This window comes from Triturus cristatus, chromosome 4_1 (genome assembly GCF_964204655.1).
Source record: "Triturus cristatus chromosome 4_1, aTriCri1.1, whole genome shotgun sequence".
Lineage (NCBI taxonomy): Eukaryota > Metazoa > Chordata > Amphibia > Caudata > Salamandridae > Triturus > Triturus cristatus.
Genome location: NC_140585.1, coordinates 567,228,544 through 567,245,775, shown reverse-complemented (window position 1 = coordinate 567,245,775; position 17,232 = coordinate 567,228,544). Strand labels below are relative to the sequence as shown.

The following is a 17,232-nucleotide window of genomic DNA, read 5'->3' as shown; positions in this document are numbered from 1 at the left end:
GACATGCGGCAGTCCCGCACCGCGAACTAGGATGCGACCGGGTGCTGCCGAGATGTTAAAATTGCATGTCTGGCATTTCACTGCACCACATGGCAGGCACCACACTGTGCCTGCCACTTGGTGCAGTGAAATGTAGGGGGGTACCATAGGTACCCCCCAAGTGCACCCCACCTCCCCCAGACATAAGGGGGCCCCGCAACTGGCCCCTGGACCCAATCCCCGCCAGCCTTTCCATGGCGGCGATGCCGCCATGGAAAGGCCTTTCAGTCCCCACATCCTAATATGGTGGACGGTGCCTGCTAGGCACCGCCACCATATTAGTGCTCGTGCTCCGCCCGCCAGGCAATCGTTAAGATTGCAACCGACGGTAAAGCGGCGGACGGACTTTGCGTCCACTGCGATACCCACAACCATCCTAATATCGTGGTGGGTAAATCTCATTAAGATGGCAGAATGATCGCCACCGCCGGCCCGGCGGTGGCGATCGTTCCGCCATCGTAATGAGCCCCTTAGTTCTCATTTTGATTTGTTCAAATCTTTAAGGCACTCCCTAATGTTGTCAGTTATCACTAGGTCTGTCACTGACTGGGAATAAGTGCTTACATTTTGTTTTCCTAGTGCTTTGCCTTCATGGTGCTAAAAGACATAAGGGGTACATTTTCCTCTAGCACACTGCACAAACAGTCTGTAGCAGAGTAGTATATATCAGAGGCAATTACTTACCTATCCAGGACTTACTAAATGTGGGAAATGTATCTGAAGCCTGCCTCCTACCACTAATTTCTTGGGATTAGGTGATGTAAGCTTTTCTACCTATTGGGTTCGGACAGCATTCAAATGTCTCATATGTATCAGATATCACTGTTAGCAAACAACTATTTGATGTTTCCATGTTGCTATTTTGTTACATTCCATTACCGAATGCCAGCATTGGTGTCTTTAGGGAAAAACTTGAAGAGCCTTACATAGGTATTCCAGAATCCTTAAACTAAGGAAATCCTTAAAGGCCTGACGATGACTTGATTAATATCATACTCTACCCCCAACTCTCTTTGAGTACTAAGGAGACCAACAATCACATCAGTCTTACTTTCTATCAAATGACCAGAACTACCCACTCTATTCTTTTCCCAGTGGCAGCCGGCACAGGTAATAGCGGTGGGGTGAGGAGGTGGTGAGGCAGGGAGTGTGGGGAGGTTGACTGATGACAGAGTAGGTAAAATTAAATAAAACAATTAATAAAACCACTTACCTGGTGCTTGCTGCATCGCCGAGCCGTCTTATATGTTTCATTTTTAAATATCAGGCATCCTATTTTATGGGCTACAAGGCCAATTTAGGGGTGACTTACTTGATGTTTAAAAGTAGGGTTTCCCTCCTGTCAAAAAGTTTATTTTGTAAGTTCTGCCTGCAGGTTTGAAAGCTGCGGGAGTTGGGCCACACATGTAGACCTGAAGCCATATTTTCTTTGTTAACCTAATGAGTAGCATGATAGGTGCTGCAGTCCACAGCGGAAATGTAACTTTCTATGTCACTTGTGTAATTTCTTAGACTATATCCCATGTCCATACAGGAAAGTTAAATATGTAATTGGGGATTAGCCAATGTTACCACATTATAAAGGTTGGAGCGCATACACTGATGACTAGACAGCACTACTTCTGTGCACAGTTTTAAAAAAGTAGTAGCATCAGTCTGCAAATAAATGGAGATGGCTATGCAAAAGAAGCACTTTCTCACAAGTTAACACTTAAATAGTACTGAATAAAATAAATAATGCATTTAAGAATAAAGATTAATTAAACATTAAGAGCTCAAAATGTATATATATGTGGATGGAATATGAATATAGACACATACAACATGATGAAATTCTAAAATAAATTATAAATCTGAAATTATGGATGTGAATATCCAACCATTTCAATGGTTGCTTTCAGTTTAAAAAATACTAATTAGCTGTGTTTCAAAAGCATTCCCTTATCAAAATATGATGTCAAATATAAGCCAGGTCAATAAGGAATTATATAATTGTCATACTTTACTTCTCAGCTACATAGATGAATTGTCCTGAATACGTGGGTTCTTCTTTATGCAGTGGTGGACATGAAGACTGGCCCACAGCCGCACCATCAAATGTCTGAATTAAATCTCCGATGATTTCCAGAGAGGAAAAGCGGTTGGATCGAAGTTTGGAAATGTCCACAACCATACATGTATAAGGCATTCCCAAACTCCAGAGGCAAACCTTGTCTTGAAATCCCCATTTCCCAATTCTCGAGTGGAATTTACAACTGCACACACATCTGTAGTAGTAAATGCATTTAAACCTGCCAGAAGTCAGTGGGTCTTACTCACAAACCCCTTGCACCCCTTTTACTATGGGAAATGGTGATGTACTGGCGGCACAAGGGGCTTGTAAATAAGCTCCACTGTGTTAAATCCTATCAGTTGTAAATAAGACATTATCAGGCGTATATTTGTGAATACGCATTAAGTGCTTTCGCATACTCAAAAATTGAATTCACAAACAAATTTCAGACGGACTCTTGGGAGCCTGTGACTCTTGCAGCCCACCCAGCGGATTCCTGCACTCCTTTTGAATTCCCCCAAATTATAAAAGTAGTCCAAATATAAAAGGAAAGCTATGGAAGTGGATTTCAACGTTATATACAGCCTACTAGTGATGGATGAACTTTGCTTTCCTCACTCTGAGAGTTAGTTTCTGAAGTACACTGGTATTGAAGGTGAGAGGGTCAGCTTTGTTCATGTGAACATGTGATATGGTAAGAACATGTAAACATCATCAAATAGTCTATAAAACGAGGTACACACAGGCTGTTGATTGGAAACATTTTTAGAGATCATGTGATCAAGGCTTCTGCCGAAACGCGTTGTGTGGATTAAAATTGGATATCAAGATTGTTGCTTGCCTGGATTCTTCCTGAGAGCGTACGTGACTGACTTTTGGTTTGGAATTAAAGTACCGGTACGCTCCACCGAAGTGTACGCCACCCTTCGAGGGTCCCAGCGTTCCAGTAGGAGCCATTTGCAACTTTATATATATATATATATATATATATATATATATATATATATATATATATATATATATATATGTTAATCTTTGTACTGCATTTATTTTTATTTTTAAAAATGAATGGAGGCATAGGAGCACCTGTCATTTGCCCGTAGGAAATTATTGACACATATTTTGAATATTTCTAGTTCTTGTTTGCTTTGGTTTTTAGTTGACTTTCACTCTCGGTAACGTGTGTTCCTTATGTAGCATAATTAAAATTCATGTATTTAGTCTTCTAATTACCCAACATTACTACGGAACAACTAAAAGGACGCATAAAACTCGTGTTCACAGTTTATGGTGACATCCTAATGTGAATGCCTTTTGTTTTACAGTTTAACAACAACGCACAGAATGTTGGGTGCTTCCCACACCTTGTGCAGGCGAACGTCAGAAATAAGAAAGTGTTGAAGGATGCCGTCCATCGGATCTCGGCTAAAGGAACTACTGACTACAAAAAGGGCTTTACCTTTGCCTTTGACCAGCTGCTTCATGTAAGTCTTACACTCAGGTCTGTCAGTGCAGTCAGTCTATTGAGGGGTGAATATTTAAAAATTCATTTAAAAGTAAAAAGTTTACTGAAAGATCTTCCTTGAACGAGCCCATTCCCCCAGGCCCTACTCAGTGGTAGCTGGCACGGATCAGGGGTGGGGGGCAGGTGCGTAATAAAAAAATAAAAATAAATCTTACCTCCTTGCTTCTGTATCTCTTCTCGTCGTCCCTCCTGTCCTCTCTCTGCTCCAGGCGGAATCACCCAGGCTCCCCTGAGCCAATCACAACGCTGCATTGAAGCATTATGATTGGTCTTAGCACCGTGGTTCGGCGCTCAGCCAGGTACTGTGAACCTGGGCATGTTCTTCAGGCAGGCTGTGATGCAGCCTGTGTTGAGAACATGCAAAGTGCGCATGACGGTTTGGCCGGCCTGAGATGGCCGGCCAAACTGTCATATGCACTGATAACAGTGCATACCACTCCTGTGGGTGCCTGTTATCCCCTGGCCCCGCCCCAAGACTCTGGGACAGTGACAAAAATAAAACGATGGTAAACCACTCTTTATTATCGTTTTTTTTTCTTCGGGCTGCTGGAAGGGGGGCGATGCTCCTCCACCATAGCGAAGGAGCCGCCGCTGGCCTTACTGACCACGATCCATTCTGGTTCAGTTATCAAGAAACAGCGCCTCATTCTGACTGTAAGCAAACTTCCCTATCTGCATATTTAAGTCACTGCAAGTTGGATTCATTATTTCATCATTTCCGAAGAGCATTGAATTATAATTTTGTTACATGGTAAAATGGCCAATAATCTTGCAAGAAATGTTTCTTTTTCGCTGTGTTAATGTTTCTGCTTATGAGTGAAATCGAATAATATTTGCAATGCTGATGTGGTAATTATTTAGACTGTAAATAAAAAGAGTCTCTAAACGGAAATAAAAATCCTTCAGCGGGTTTATGTCTTTTTATTTTTTAAACTTTATTTTTTATTGGGAGCAGCAAATACTTCCAGTCATTTCAACCATATATAGTTCCTGTTGCAGATTCGTATGCAAACAGGTACCAGGAAACAGTATTCACAGGGATACACCGCCTATTCATGAGAATAGATATACCTAAGATTATAAAATATCCTCAAATATCCATCGATGTGTAAACAGCAATATATGCCACAACTGCAAAGACAAACCCTTTATTCTAACTCTGTATAGAAATAACAGCAAAAGAATAATTCGTCGGACCTCACTTTTTAAACCTGCAATAGGTAGGTGTTACTAGAGGGGTGGCTTCAGTGTTAATGGGGGGGAGGGGCACATTGAAACTATCCCCATATGCCAGGAAATCAGACCCCTTAATCCCTGTGTGCTGGGCTGGCAGCACCCCTGTGCTACTGGTGTCCTCTGTGGAATCATTGATGATCACAATCTTACCCTCATGGCACCTCCAGCAGGCTTTCTGTGTATTGAGGATGCATCTGTTACTTTGCAGGAAATATCTCGTGTTGCTTCATGTTAAACCTTCAGGGGGTTCATTGTAATTTTCGATGGGGGTCTGGAATTGTCCAGTGAGCTCACTTCATCTGTGTGCAATTGGGAATTTGCGAAGCCCTCTCATTTCATCTGCGTATACACCGTCATCCATTATGTCAATGCACTCTGCCATTTAAATAGTGAAGGGGTGCCGCACTCTTCCAAGCCATTCTTATAGTGAGTTAGCTAGTATGAGAGCCAAATTAACCAGTCTGGTCTGCACCGTGTCTGCCATATATATATCTTTTGAATAAGCCCAATAAACTGGCCTCAGGAGTGCATAAGTTGAACTTTCCAATGGCGACAGCTAGTGTGTCTGTCAAACCATGCTGGTAGTGGGCAATGTGCGCACATAATCACAACATATGAAAGAAATTAGCTACCATGGTCTTACATTGAGGGCAGTGGGTAGAAGGGAAATGGGAAACTTTCCTCATGCTGGAAGGGGCGATGTATGCCCCGTGGAGAACATAAAACAAGATCAGCTGGGATTCAGAGTCATGTGATAGTTTGTCGGGGTATTGCACCACTCCTAGCCATTGCTTGTAATTAAACAACACCCTGCTAATGTCACCTTCCCACCTGACTGGGAGCCTGGACAACTCTATAGTGACAGGTTGTAGCGGAACGTGATACAGCCACTGGACCAGTTTAAGGCACAATCTCTATATGTGCAAGGTCTGTAAGAGCTCACGTGGAGCCGTCTGTCATTGGGCATGGAGTGCTATCTGCATGAGTTCAAACGCTAAGAACCGACCTTCATGAAGGGCATACTTTTCTAGAAGTTCTTTGAAGCCCCATAAAGTGCCATCATTATAATTTCCTGACTTGGTAAAGGGACAATGTATTCTGAATACATTGTCCCTTTAGCAAACACATATGCGAAGGAGCAGGGCTCTCAAATGAGCAATAGGCAGACAGCACTAATATCTCCATCAGAATAGAACCTCTGTGATGTGTTCTTGTAAGCATTCAGAACTGAATCGCAGAGAACTCCCTTGCTCTCAATCACCCCCAAAAATAGAATTCATTTCGTTCCCCCCGCCCCCCAAAAACAAAAATTGGTTAATCTCAGACCATCTGACTTCTCCATGTCAATGTCACCCACAGCACCTTCCCTCACCCATCTATACGTGGATCCCGTTGCTCTGTCACTCGAGGTGCTCAATCATAAATTCAAAGTTTGTTCCTGCACAACCTCACAAAGGCACAGAGATCTGTTTATCGTAAGGATAACCCAGCAGCCCGGGCCTCCAGAGGACATAGCTTTATGTCCATACCGTGGGCTAATCTCAAGAACAGGCCGGCCATGGAATCATTTAAGTCGTATGGATACATTTTGATATGAAGATGGATGTACAGAAACGTATGCAAGCTGGTTACCTGCAGGGTAACTGCATGTTTTAATATAAGTTCCTATAAAATGACAAAAATAAAGTGAACCAAGTGCACTATTATTGCCTCAGATTGAGAGCTGGATAGAAAGTGGCCGTCACATCGGTCTAAATATTCAATGTACCCTATGTGCCAGTATTTTATATAAAAAATCGGGAAACATCATTCAAGTGGTAGTCAGATGTATCTCAATTTTTTAAAAGTGTTACAGTAAACATTTTTACATTGAATATTCATGGCATAAAGCGTGGGACTAATAGACATTTGAAAGAAGGCAGAAACCAGTGACAGACAGCAGGGCATTGAGGCATTAATTTTTTTCCTATTGGTACGTGGGGAATGAACACCTTTGCTCAAAAGTGTTTTCAATATCGCAACTTCGTTGGACTATATTTAAAGATGTGTTTATCTTTTTCTGATTCATATAGGACAATGTTACGAGAGCCAACTGTAACAAGATTATTATGCTGTTTACTGATGGCGGTGAGGAGCGAGCACAAGAGACTTTTCTTAAATACAACCAGGATAAAAAAGTAAGTGTGCTCAATTCTAAAATGTGGTACCTATGTGAAGTTTAACAATACTAACAATGTTAGCTAAAAACATCCCAACGTATTGAGAAACATAGAGAATATTATAATAAGCAAAAAGACACCATAATGAGTCAGTAGGAATCAGGGAAATAAATGTTTACATTTTTTGGTCAGAAGCACCTATAAAATGTAAACCCCCAATGTAAGGTGTTAGTGCAGAGTAAACCCTTGTGTGTGTGCAGTTTCAGGCTGACTGCAATGGAGCAGAGGTTGCCCACACCAAGATATCGCACCTGCCAATGTCTGTAGATGGGGCTTAGTTTAATTTTGGAGCTGGAGGTCTTCCTTCAGTGCAAGGTTTAAAGTGGAACATGGTAAATGTGGCATAATATTGGATATGTTGATAAACTCTGCCGGAAATGTTGTATTTGGTTGGTAAAGCAACAAACACAATCCCTTTCAGGTTGAAACACAAAAAGTCACTAAATTAACCTGTGCTTAACCCTGTGATAGCTTGGCAGGAAGCAGTCAGGCTGAACTTAGAGGCAATGTGTAAATGATCTGTGCAGCACTTAAACAGTAATAACGTAAAGACACAACACAATAAGAATCCCTCACCAATTTAGATGAATGGAGTAATATATATTAAATTATTTGACTCTTAAAATGAGAAAAATCGAAGTAGTAAAACCGTAGATATGCGGTTTAACAGATTTAGGTAGAAATAGCACCTAGAAGAACAAAATGCCAACTGTGGTTATCTGGTCACTGCCTGGGCCTATAGCAATCACAACTGTTGTAACCCCCATCCAGTCCTCCAGCAGTCACTCAATTGATCCCTCATCTGTGTCTGTGGCAGTCACTCCAATGCATCCCTGGATGAGCATAAGATAATGATGCGGTAGCACTTCCTGTCAGGAAACAGAATGAGAGACCAGGAGTTCCGTAAGACACAGCAGTCCTCCCTCATGCCCTGTAGTGTAGTCAGCTCTCTCTTCTTCCCTCTATCAACAGGCTGGAAGGTTTCTAGGTGTTTGAGTTCAGAGCCACAGCTCCACCAGCAGCAAGTAGAGACTTGCTGTTAGATATACACCTGCCCTGGTTGCACAGCAGTCCTTTGAGTGCACACTTCCCTGGTCATAACGGACTAGAAACTGGATCAAAGTAGGGTGCTTGGGTACCAAATTTATACCCAACCTTTAGACAAGGGATGGGGATCCACTTGCTCGAACTCTAGAACTTGTGTGAGGCTAGTTCTCCTTTCAAGTGTCCTCCTCAGGCTGCTCTCCAGCCATAGCCGTTGTGAACAGTGATACTTCTCAGAGTCTGTCTCCAGTCTGCCTCACACACAACAGAGGCAGTAACAGATTTACATTTCTACACCTGGCTGTCATCAGCCCAACTGAAGGAGTAATCAGGGATAGACAAAAGGGCAGGCTCACTTTGTATATTGCTGACTGCTGACAATCTGTTGCGGCAGCCCCACCCTCACCCATATCATCCACCAAATTGCAGTGTTCCGGAAGACTAGCCAGCAGCTCTTTGCTAACAAAAGACCTCATAGAATTTCTAAACGTAGCCCGGTCCCCTTTCTTTTCACTACAGTGTCTGCACCTCCTCCCTTCAGCTCCAGGAAAACAGGCGATACACCTTCAGTGCCTGGGAAACTATCATCAGCATCCATTTTGTTCCACACCAGACCAGGGCCATTCAAAATGGATCCCACTGATATCCATTACTTAGGCCTCAGTCAGAGCTACAATTTGCCACCACATGTGCTACATACAACACACATATGGGATGTCAGTGAAAGGATATGACGTTACAGGCAATAGCAGCACTTCGCACAAGTGGGCCAGTGGGCCTCACTCTCAGTGACATTGAGCAGAAAAAAAGCTCTGGTAATGGTACTGATCTCTTCTAAAGAAAAAACATGGTTGCTTCTACCACCACTGTTTGCACTATACCCAGGGCTGACCACAATGATGGCACACTACAGGTCCAGTACTTCACTTAGGGAATGGCCGAGGCTCCTTTGCACATGCTTAGGGCCAAAATAAAAGTCTGGAAATCAGATATACATGCAATGGGGCAGGGAAACATGCCAATATACCATGCAGGGGACATTCCCGTTCCAACATACTTTCGTAGGCAATATGGTGTGGAGGTCTTGCCATTGTTTCTCTGGTGACTTTTTGTTGCAGTCTCCAGCTGAGTACTTCAAGTTAACAGCCCATTGTTATTGTGTGTACTACTGAGAGACAGGAAAGCAACAGGCTGAAAACCAACATTTTTCACTTGAGAAAAAGTTTTTGCTTGTTTGCTGAACATCATACTGAGTATCCCCTCAGTAAGATGCCTGTGACATTTTACGGTTTGAAAGTCTGTATTGAATTATCCCATTGTCTTGACTACATCTGTGGAAATTAACCTGCTATGCTGAAAAGGGATTGTGCAACATCCATAAATCACAATCAGCCTTAGATTATTGGTATGCAGCAATGAAACACACAATATGATGATACATTATTGTTTCATAACATGGCCTTAATAAACAGTAAGTCAATATATGTTTCCACTTTATACGCGGTTTGAACTTTCACTTAATAGGGTACAAGCCAACTCATTCTCAAACTAAATGTATGGATACAATTTTGGAGGCTAAAATTATATTTACATGTAAGGTAAAGTAATTACAAAAGAGGTCTTGGCATAGATTACATAAAATATATAGAAAATAGATTGCCAGCTGGTAATAATGTGTTTGCTTTCCAAACCGATGCATAGACATAGCTGAAGCTACCCTGGATGTCTTTTGGAAACCCAGGGTGGAACACTCCCCACCACTGATAGCTAGTTCATCTAAATATGTATGTTGTGTATGTCAGCCCATTCACAATCCCCCATTGTAATTTCATCCTCTTGATCCCATAGAGTAAAGGAAAAGTGATGTACAACATGAATTTAATTTCCCGTGCCCACTCATCCTTTCCCCTACCCTTTAAAAATGATCTGTCTGATATCCTGCTAACCACTCTCCCTACACACTGCCATCCCTCCCTCAGAAAAAAAAGAAAACAGAGAACCAGAGATTACCTGGTGCCCTGCAACCTGATCCACTACCCTTATCCCGCCACCTGCACCATTTCACGACCTCCCACCACCCAACCAGAGTGGTCCACTGTCTCTAGAAGAACATTGATTATAGAATGGAGCTGCACAGAAAGACGTTCTAAAAGAGGGGGTCACTGCATTGAGAAAAGATAGTTAGGATGCTGGTTGATGGTTTAAGGATTTAATCTGCCTGCACCATCCTCTCTTAGGTCTGCAGAGACCCGGGAGAGGCAGCAGAAGCAGCTGGAGTGACCACCGCTAACCTCATCAATATACTGTCCTTGAATAATTTTTTTTTTTTTCATTTTTGCATTCTTCTTCCTGAATCATGTTACCCCTCTCTTGCCATCAATAGCAACATGCTCCATCAATCCAATCAGATATTAAACAAAAAAATAGCCACTAATTGATTAAACGTCGTCCACTGAAAAGACAAATCTCACATTCCAATGCGCCATCTGGGCCTTGCCTCCTTTCCTCTTGTCCCAAATGGCTTTTTCTTTGCTCTGAATTACAGAACAGAGAACAGAAAACAAGCATGCTGCTGAGGAACCTCTGTCAGCATGGATTCACTTGTTTTGAAAGAAGCTGCAATAGCAGGGGTGTAGCTACCATTGGTGCAGCGGTGCAGTGGTACCAGGGCCCTGAGCCCTGAGGGGCCTCTTGACCCCTGATAGTTGCCCGTTCCCATGGCATCCTGCCTCACTGCTGTGTTCTAGAGGTGCTCGATGTATGGATGAAAAATAGACCCGCAGTAGGCACGGAAATGGGGTATTCTGAAACATCCCCTTCCTTTCCCGGCCTCACTCGGCCCCAGATGACCCAAGAAAGAGAAGACCATTGCTCACTCGTAAATCACCTCTGTTGGGTCTCTGGACCCCTGGAGCAGTAGGGGCCACCAGAGAAGAGGCTTCGGAACATGCTAATGTAAGAGCAGGGTAAAGCAGTGTTTCAAATGTGCAGTTTGTGATAATGATTCTCAATGAAAACAATCAACAAAAGAGGAGTTTTGCATACATAGAATTTAAAATATACAACAAATTAAACAACGCAGTTTTTTTGAGTTCGGTTTGTGGAATTTACTGCACAAATAACATTTGTCCCAAATGTAGAAACTCACAAGCCACACACAAACTCATCTGAACTGCTACAGTGTTCTTGTCTCATTTGTGCCTCTTGCCACTGTGTGCACAATAATTAATGTACTTCTGTTAATCAGCCTATTTAATGACTATTTAATGTCTCACATGAACTTAATACACCCTAAAATGAAATTCGGTATGCAGACCTTACCGAAGAAAGCGCTGGTACACAATCCCTAAAACAAACGAATGATTAGTCAAGGCAACAATAATCAGGCCTGACACATCTGGTAACTGCTCATTACATCCGATAACACTGTTTATGGATGTTAGCAATAATTCGCTGCTAACTGTTGAATGTTTATGCTATTAATACAGGTAAATCGGAATGATTGATATATGAATAAATATTGTAAACTAATTCAATAAGGTATCAATTACTGCCAATAACTCCTTGCTTTCTTTGATACTGCATTTGAATGGTCATGCCAGCAGCACCGCTCTTTAGATTTTTACTTTCCTCCAAGGTGCCTTTGAAAGGCTAAAGTATTTAAGGTAATTTTAATTTTGGCAAGTGATATTCAAAGATCCATTTTCTTCTCACAGGTTTTTTTAATCAAGATAAAACTCTGTTATTCTGGGAATGGAGTTCATGACTAGAATAAATAATGAACCCCCTTCTCTCTGCGTGTTATGTTTCACTTCAAATCTAGTTGGAAAAGGTATGCCAAGGTTAAATAGATAAATGAAATGTGGTTATTACCAAGCAATCAATGAAAGAAAAACGTTGTTTCATATAATTATATCTTTGTCCAAGTGAGGCTGTTATCAATCACAAAATATTAATACATAGAAAAGTTCAATCTTGATATTATAAAACAAAAACAAGTGAAATTTAAATAATTGAAAATGTAATTACTTATTCAGCTAAATTCAAGTATGTCAAAAGCCATTTGTCTAGAAGGAAAAGTTAAAGGTGGGGAGAGGTGCAAAAAAGAAGCGTTTCCCATGTTAGGTCTTGTAGGAATTTTGAGTCACAGCTACAGTAAACAATGCTGAATTTAATTGCACCACACTTGTCATGAAACTAAAACCTTACTCAGAATAGATGGATTTCGTAATTTCATGTAAATAATTTCAGAAGTCTCTGAGATATACGAGTTATTTAAAGTTAGGGGGCAAACTTTGCATAATAAATATTTTAACACATTATCCATGGACTAACTAACAATTCTGATTAGAATTAGGACCCATTGATGATAAATTTGAGGAATAAACAAATTCAATGTCTTCTTTCTCCAAAGAGAAATTGATTGAACCACGAAGGAGCAGTGCATCCACACAATCTGATTGGTTGTCCTTGACTGAAGACTATTGCGGCTGTCACCAGTGGCGGCTCCTCCACTAAGGCGGACGAGCAATGACCCACTGCTTTTCAGCAGTGTGAATAAAGGAAAAATGAAATTATATAATCTCAATGTTCTTATCATTTTATTTTTTCTTGCCTCTGCCGCTTTGCGGGGTGGGGCTGCTGTGTTCTCAGAGCAGGGGGAGGTGTGGTGTGCATAAATATTTGGCTGGCTGTCTCGGGCTGGTCAAACCGTCATGTGCACTTTGCATGTTCTCCACCAAAGCTGCATTACAGCCTGGGTGGAGAACATGCCCAGGCTTCCAGTCCCCATCTGAGTGCCGAACCACAGCGCTCGGACCAATCACAAGGCTGCATTGCAGCATTGTGATTGGCTTAGGGGAGCCTGGGTGCTTCCTCTTCTATGCCCGTCATGGAGGAGAGATGGAGGAGGGACACGGCGATTAACAAAGTTAATCTTTCTTTTTTTTAAACTCTCTTGCCACCATCCCTTGCCTCGCCACCACCGATCTGTACCAGCTGCCACTGGCTGTCAGCCTTGCATGGAGCAAATGATCTCTCTCTTCTGATACCTGCTGATCTAGAATCACAATAAAAAAGATAACATTTATAAAGGGGGGAAGTGGAGTATTATGTAAAACTATGGAGGATGCGACAGATCTGAGAGAGGTAGATCCTGCCATCTCCCCTCCTTGCCCGAATTGAAAAATATTCAGTTTTCCCTATGGTATTCACAGCGGAAAACCCAAAGCTGCCATTTGAATGAACTCCACAAATCTGCCTATCACTTGCAGAGCTCAATGAACATGGCACACCAGTGAATCCACACATCCTTTTAATCTGTGGACCCAGATCCAAAGAGCAAATAAATAATGTCAGGTGGTATAAGGGGTGGTGGGAGAATCCTCTGACTCTAAGCAGGATATAGGTAGGGGTATTAAAGCGGTAGATTCCTCACCTAAAAATGTAAAATAAATCACAGTTGTTGGTGCACTCAAACCAGAGGGCACTGGTGTGGATGCCCGGCAGCTAGAGCCCAAACACTGCACTCACCAATTGCAATGTACAGCTGAGGGCTTGTACTTTGGATTATGTCTAGACAGGGCGTGGGTGCAGGTCCTTCTCAAAATTCAGACTTTACCCTCAATCAACTGTCATGGCTGTGTGGAGTGAAGTGTTCCTACCTGTGGTTGGAGCCGCTCCTATGCCCATTTGTTGTGAGCATGATGGGAGGGGGTGGATGAATTATCTGAAGAAGTCTAGATTTGGCAGTCAAACCATCGAGCATGGCGGTGGGTACAAGGTCTAGCTCAAAATCAGGCAATGGCCCATACCCCTTCTCTTGATGGCCATGTGCAGTGGGTTATGTACACATGTTGCTAAGTTAGTTCACCAGTGTTTTAATCAATTATGTATTTTGTGACGTCTTCTAAGACAACAAACGCACAAGCATGAGTAGTGCATCAAAAGGGAGAGTTATAGTTTTATTGTTCGGCAAACCTGGTTAATTTCTGTTGTATTTAGATTTTAAGTCACAAACATGACACCCATTCAACTGACCCTCTTGATGGAAATAGTTTGTTTCTTTGTCAATTTTCTTTGCTTTCTAAGTACTTAACTATATCTCTCTTATAAAAAGTTTTTTCAGTGAACTCATACATAATCCACACATCTTAAAACCTTCTTTTAATACAAGGCCTTGACCTTGTTTTCTACAGCACCACACAACCTTATAAGACTCATTTACGGACCCCCCAATACTTCTCCCCATTCACAGAACATGATTGGGTAGAGGAGAGTGGTCCCTTACCTCCTTTGCTATGTGCAATAATTAAATGGACACATGTGTCCAATGATGCTTTTGGTATCTAGAGGTAGGGACCATAATATGGATGTTAAGAGGGTTGAGAAGGGAAGAGGTCCAATATTGTAGGAGTTAGGGGAAGTGCTCAGTACACACTTGTAGCCAGCATGAGGGTGTGAGGAGGGCCATAAATTAAATCAGGGGAAACAGTAAGCGATCCTAGCACTGGGGTTTCAATATATTGTCATCTGCACGCTCAAGTCTATTGGGATGAAAGAGTGGGAGGTAGAAAGAAATGAATAGATGAAAGATATGACCTCTACTACTCTGCAGATGCACAAACCCTGTAATTTAATACTGCGCGAAACAACAATGATGGCAGCACCGCCAGACGAGATGAAGATGTGACTCTTTGGGCCCTGCTAGGCTGCCTCCCAAGTATCCCAAAGAATCATGTTGCCTGAGAAGGTTAGGAAATCGGAACATCACAGAAAGTGAGCTACAGGACCTGGAGAGGGATGCAGGGGTTGTGGAGAGTGTGAAAACACATGCTGGGGCAGACAGGCATGGAGGACCAGGAGCACCCATCCCTGATAATTCAGATAGTGCTTTTTGTGCCTAAAACCATCTGAGAATCAAGGGAAAAAGGGTTTTAAGACTAGGGAAATGCAGGAAAAATTGAGGCACTAGACACATGGCCAGTGAGGGAAGCTGGATGCTGGTTTGACTTTGTGCACGAGAGAAGGAACACAAACAAAAATGTTTAAACTACTAGGAAAATGGTCACTAGAAAAACCCTAGCCCAGGAAAAGAAATCAAACATCTCAATAACCCCATGTCAGCATGGATTTTGGTTGGGCAAATACAACTCACTGAGGATTCTTGTGCATGTTCTAGAATATATACGAAATGGAGAGTTGCAAACAGCCAAGGGCAGTGACATAATCGACAGGCTTGAATTTATCTACTGATTCCCTCACTGTTAATGACATGAGGTCCAGTCTCCCTAACTTTAAAAATAAATTAAGTGAAGAGATAAGAGTGGGCTTCAATAAAAATGATCTTAAAACTGAGATCTGAATTAGACATTCTTAGGATAGATGATTCGGGCTGAGGCGTTCTGAATGCGTTGGAGTCGTCTCAGGAGCTTGTTTGTAGTTCCTGAGTAGAGTGCGTTCCCGTAGTCGAGTCTGTTGGTGATGAGGGCCTGGGTGACGTTTTTTCTCGTGTCGAGGGGGAGCCATTTAAAGATCCTGTGGAGCATACGGAGGGTGTTGAAGCAGGACGCGGAGACAGCGTTGACTTGCCTGGTCATGAAGAGAGTGGAGTCGAGGATGACCCCCAGGTTGCATGCGTGGTCCGTGGGTTCCGGTGCTGTGCCTAGTGATGTCTGCCACCAAGAGTCGTCCCAGGCTGATGGGGTGGGTCCGAGAATGAGGACCTCTGTTTTGTCTGAGTCCAGCTTCAGTCTGCTGTCCTTCATCCAGTCGGCTACGTCCTTCATTCCTCTGTGGAGGTTAGCTTTGGCGGTGTGGGGATCTTCGGTGAGGGATATGATCAGCTGGGTGTCGTCGGCGTAGGAGATGATGTTGAGGTTGTGTTGTCGTGCAACGTGGGCGAGAGGAGTCATGTAGATATTGAACAGCGTTGGGCTGAGGGAGGATCCCTGTGGGACGCCGCAGATGAAGTCAGTGGTTTTGGAGCGGAAGGGGGAGGCGGACGCTCTGGGTTCTGCCGGAGAGGAAGGATGTGGTCCAGGCCAGGGCCTTCTCTTGGATGCCGGCGTCATGGAGGTGTGCTGATAGGGTGCGGTGGCAGACCGTGTCAAAGGCTGCTGATAGGTCCAGGAGGCTGAGGGCGGCTGTTTCTCCTTTGGCCATCAGGGTCCGGATGTCGTCAGTGGCGGCGATGAGGGCGGTTTCGGTGCTGTGGTTGCTGCGGAAACCGGATTGGGAAGGGTCCAGGATGTTGTTAATATCGAGGTAGCGGGTCAGCTGTTTGTTGACAATCTTCTCGGTCACTTTTGCCGGGAAAGGGAACAGGGAGATGGACTGGAAGTTGTTCTCTCTATCATCATATCACCCTGGCTACACTTTTGCAATGTCAGAAATTTCGACCAATAAACTACAGGCCGAACATTTAAGTTATTGGTGAACTTACCCATAGGCATTACATTTGAGCTCCCACATGAAACATATCACTTTGTAGAGATAACCAAGATGACTCGACTTCTGAAAATCCGACTTTGTGAACTCAAAGACAATGTGTTTAAAAAAAACTAGTGACTCAGAAGAAGAATTGATTCAGAAGAAGGATTGAATATGACACCCTAGAGGAAAACCAGAGCACAGAGATGGAAGGAAGAGAAAAGAGAGCTATGAGCATCTAAATATTAATGATTAAGTACTGTGAGATTTTTCCCAGTCTGTAACCTGCACTCTCCTCGTTGGGGGCTCGACTAAGGGTTCAGCAATGACCCCTCTCTGTCTTTTGAGAGATTGGGTGAACACAAAAAGTATGGAATCAGTGAATTGGTAAAATCTTGAATTGATTGTGTTTTTCCTTGTAGTATAGGTTATTTTATATGTAAATAACTCATGGGTTCAGGAAATGTTTCAATGTAAAAAAAGATGTGTTAGCAGACCATGGAGTTTCACCACATACAGTGCAGCACAGGGGGCCAAGTCTAGGTTTGTGCCTACATAGGCATTTGCCTCAGGCTGGGGTACTTGCCCTATTAGGTCTATTTATTGGTTATCTGTTTCTAACTTGAACAAGGTTTTGATCATTTTGAGAGGAAGGAAAGGGACTTCTTTTAATTTCAAAGGTTTAA

The 17,232-nt window shown here is 42.8% G+C and overlaps 1 protein-coding gene across 8 annotated transcripts in view; it reads left to right on the top strand.

The window, feature by feature from the left end:
- CACNA2D1 (calcium voltage-gated channel auxiliary subunit alpha2delta 1) overlaps window positions 1–17,232 on the top strand; it is a 1,735,709-nt gene that overhangs the window by 1,332,136 nt on the left and 386,341 nt on the right. For all 8 annotated transcript variants that reach the window (XM_085652892.1, XM_085652894.1, XM_085652893.1 and 5 more), the window contains exons 11-12: window positions 3,418–3,576; window positions 6,926–7,030. In XM_085652892.1, coding sequence (XP_085509018.1) covers window positions 3,418–3,576; window positions 6,926–7,030 — 264 coding nt within the window. The remainder of the gene's footprint in view (window positions 1–3,417; window positions 3,577–6,925; window positions 7,031–17,232) is intronic.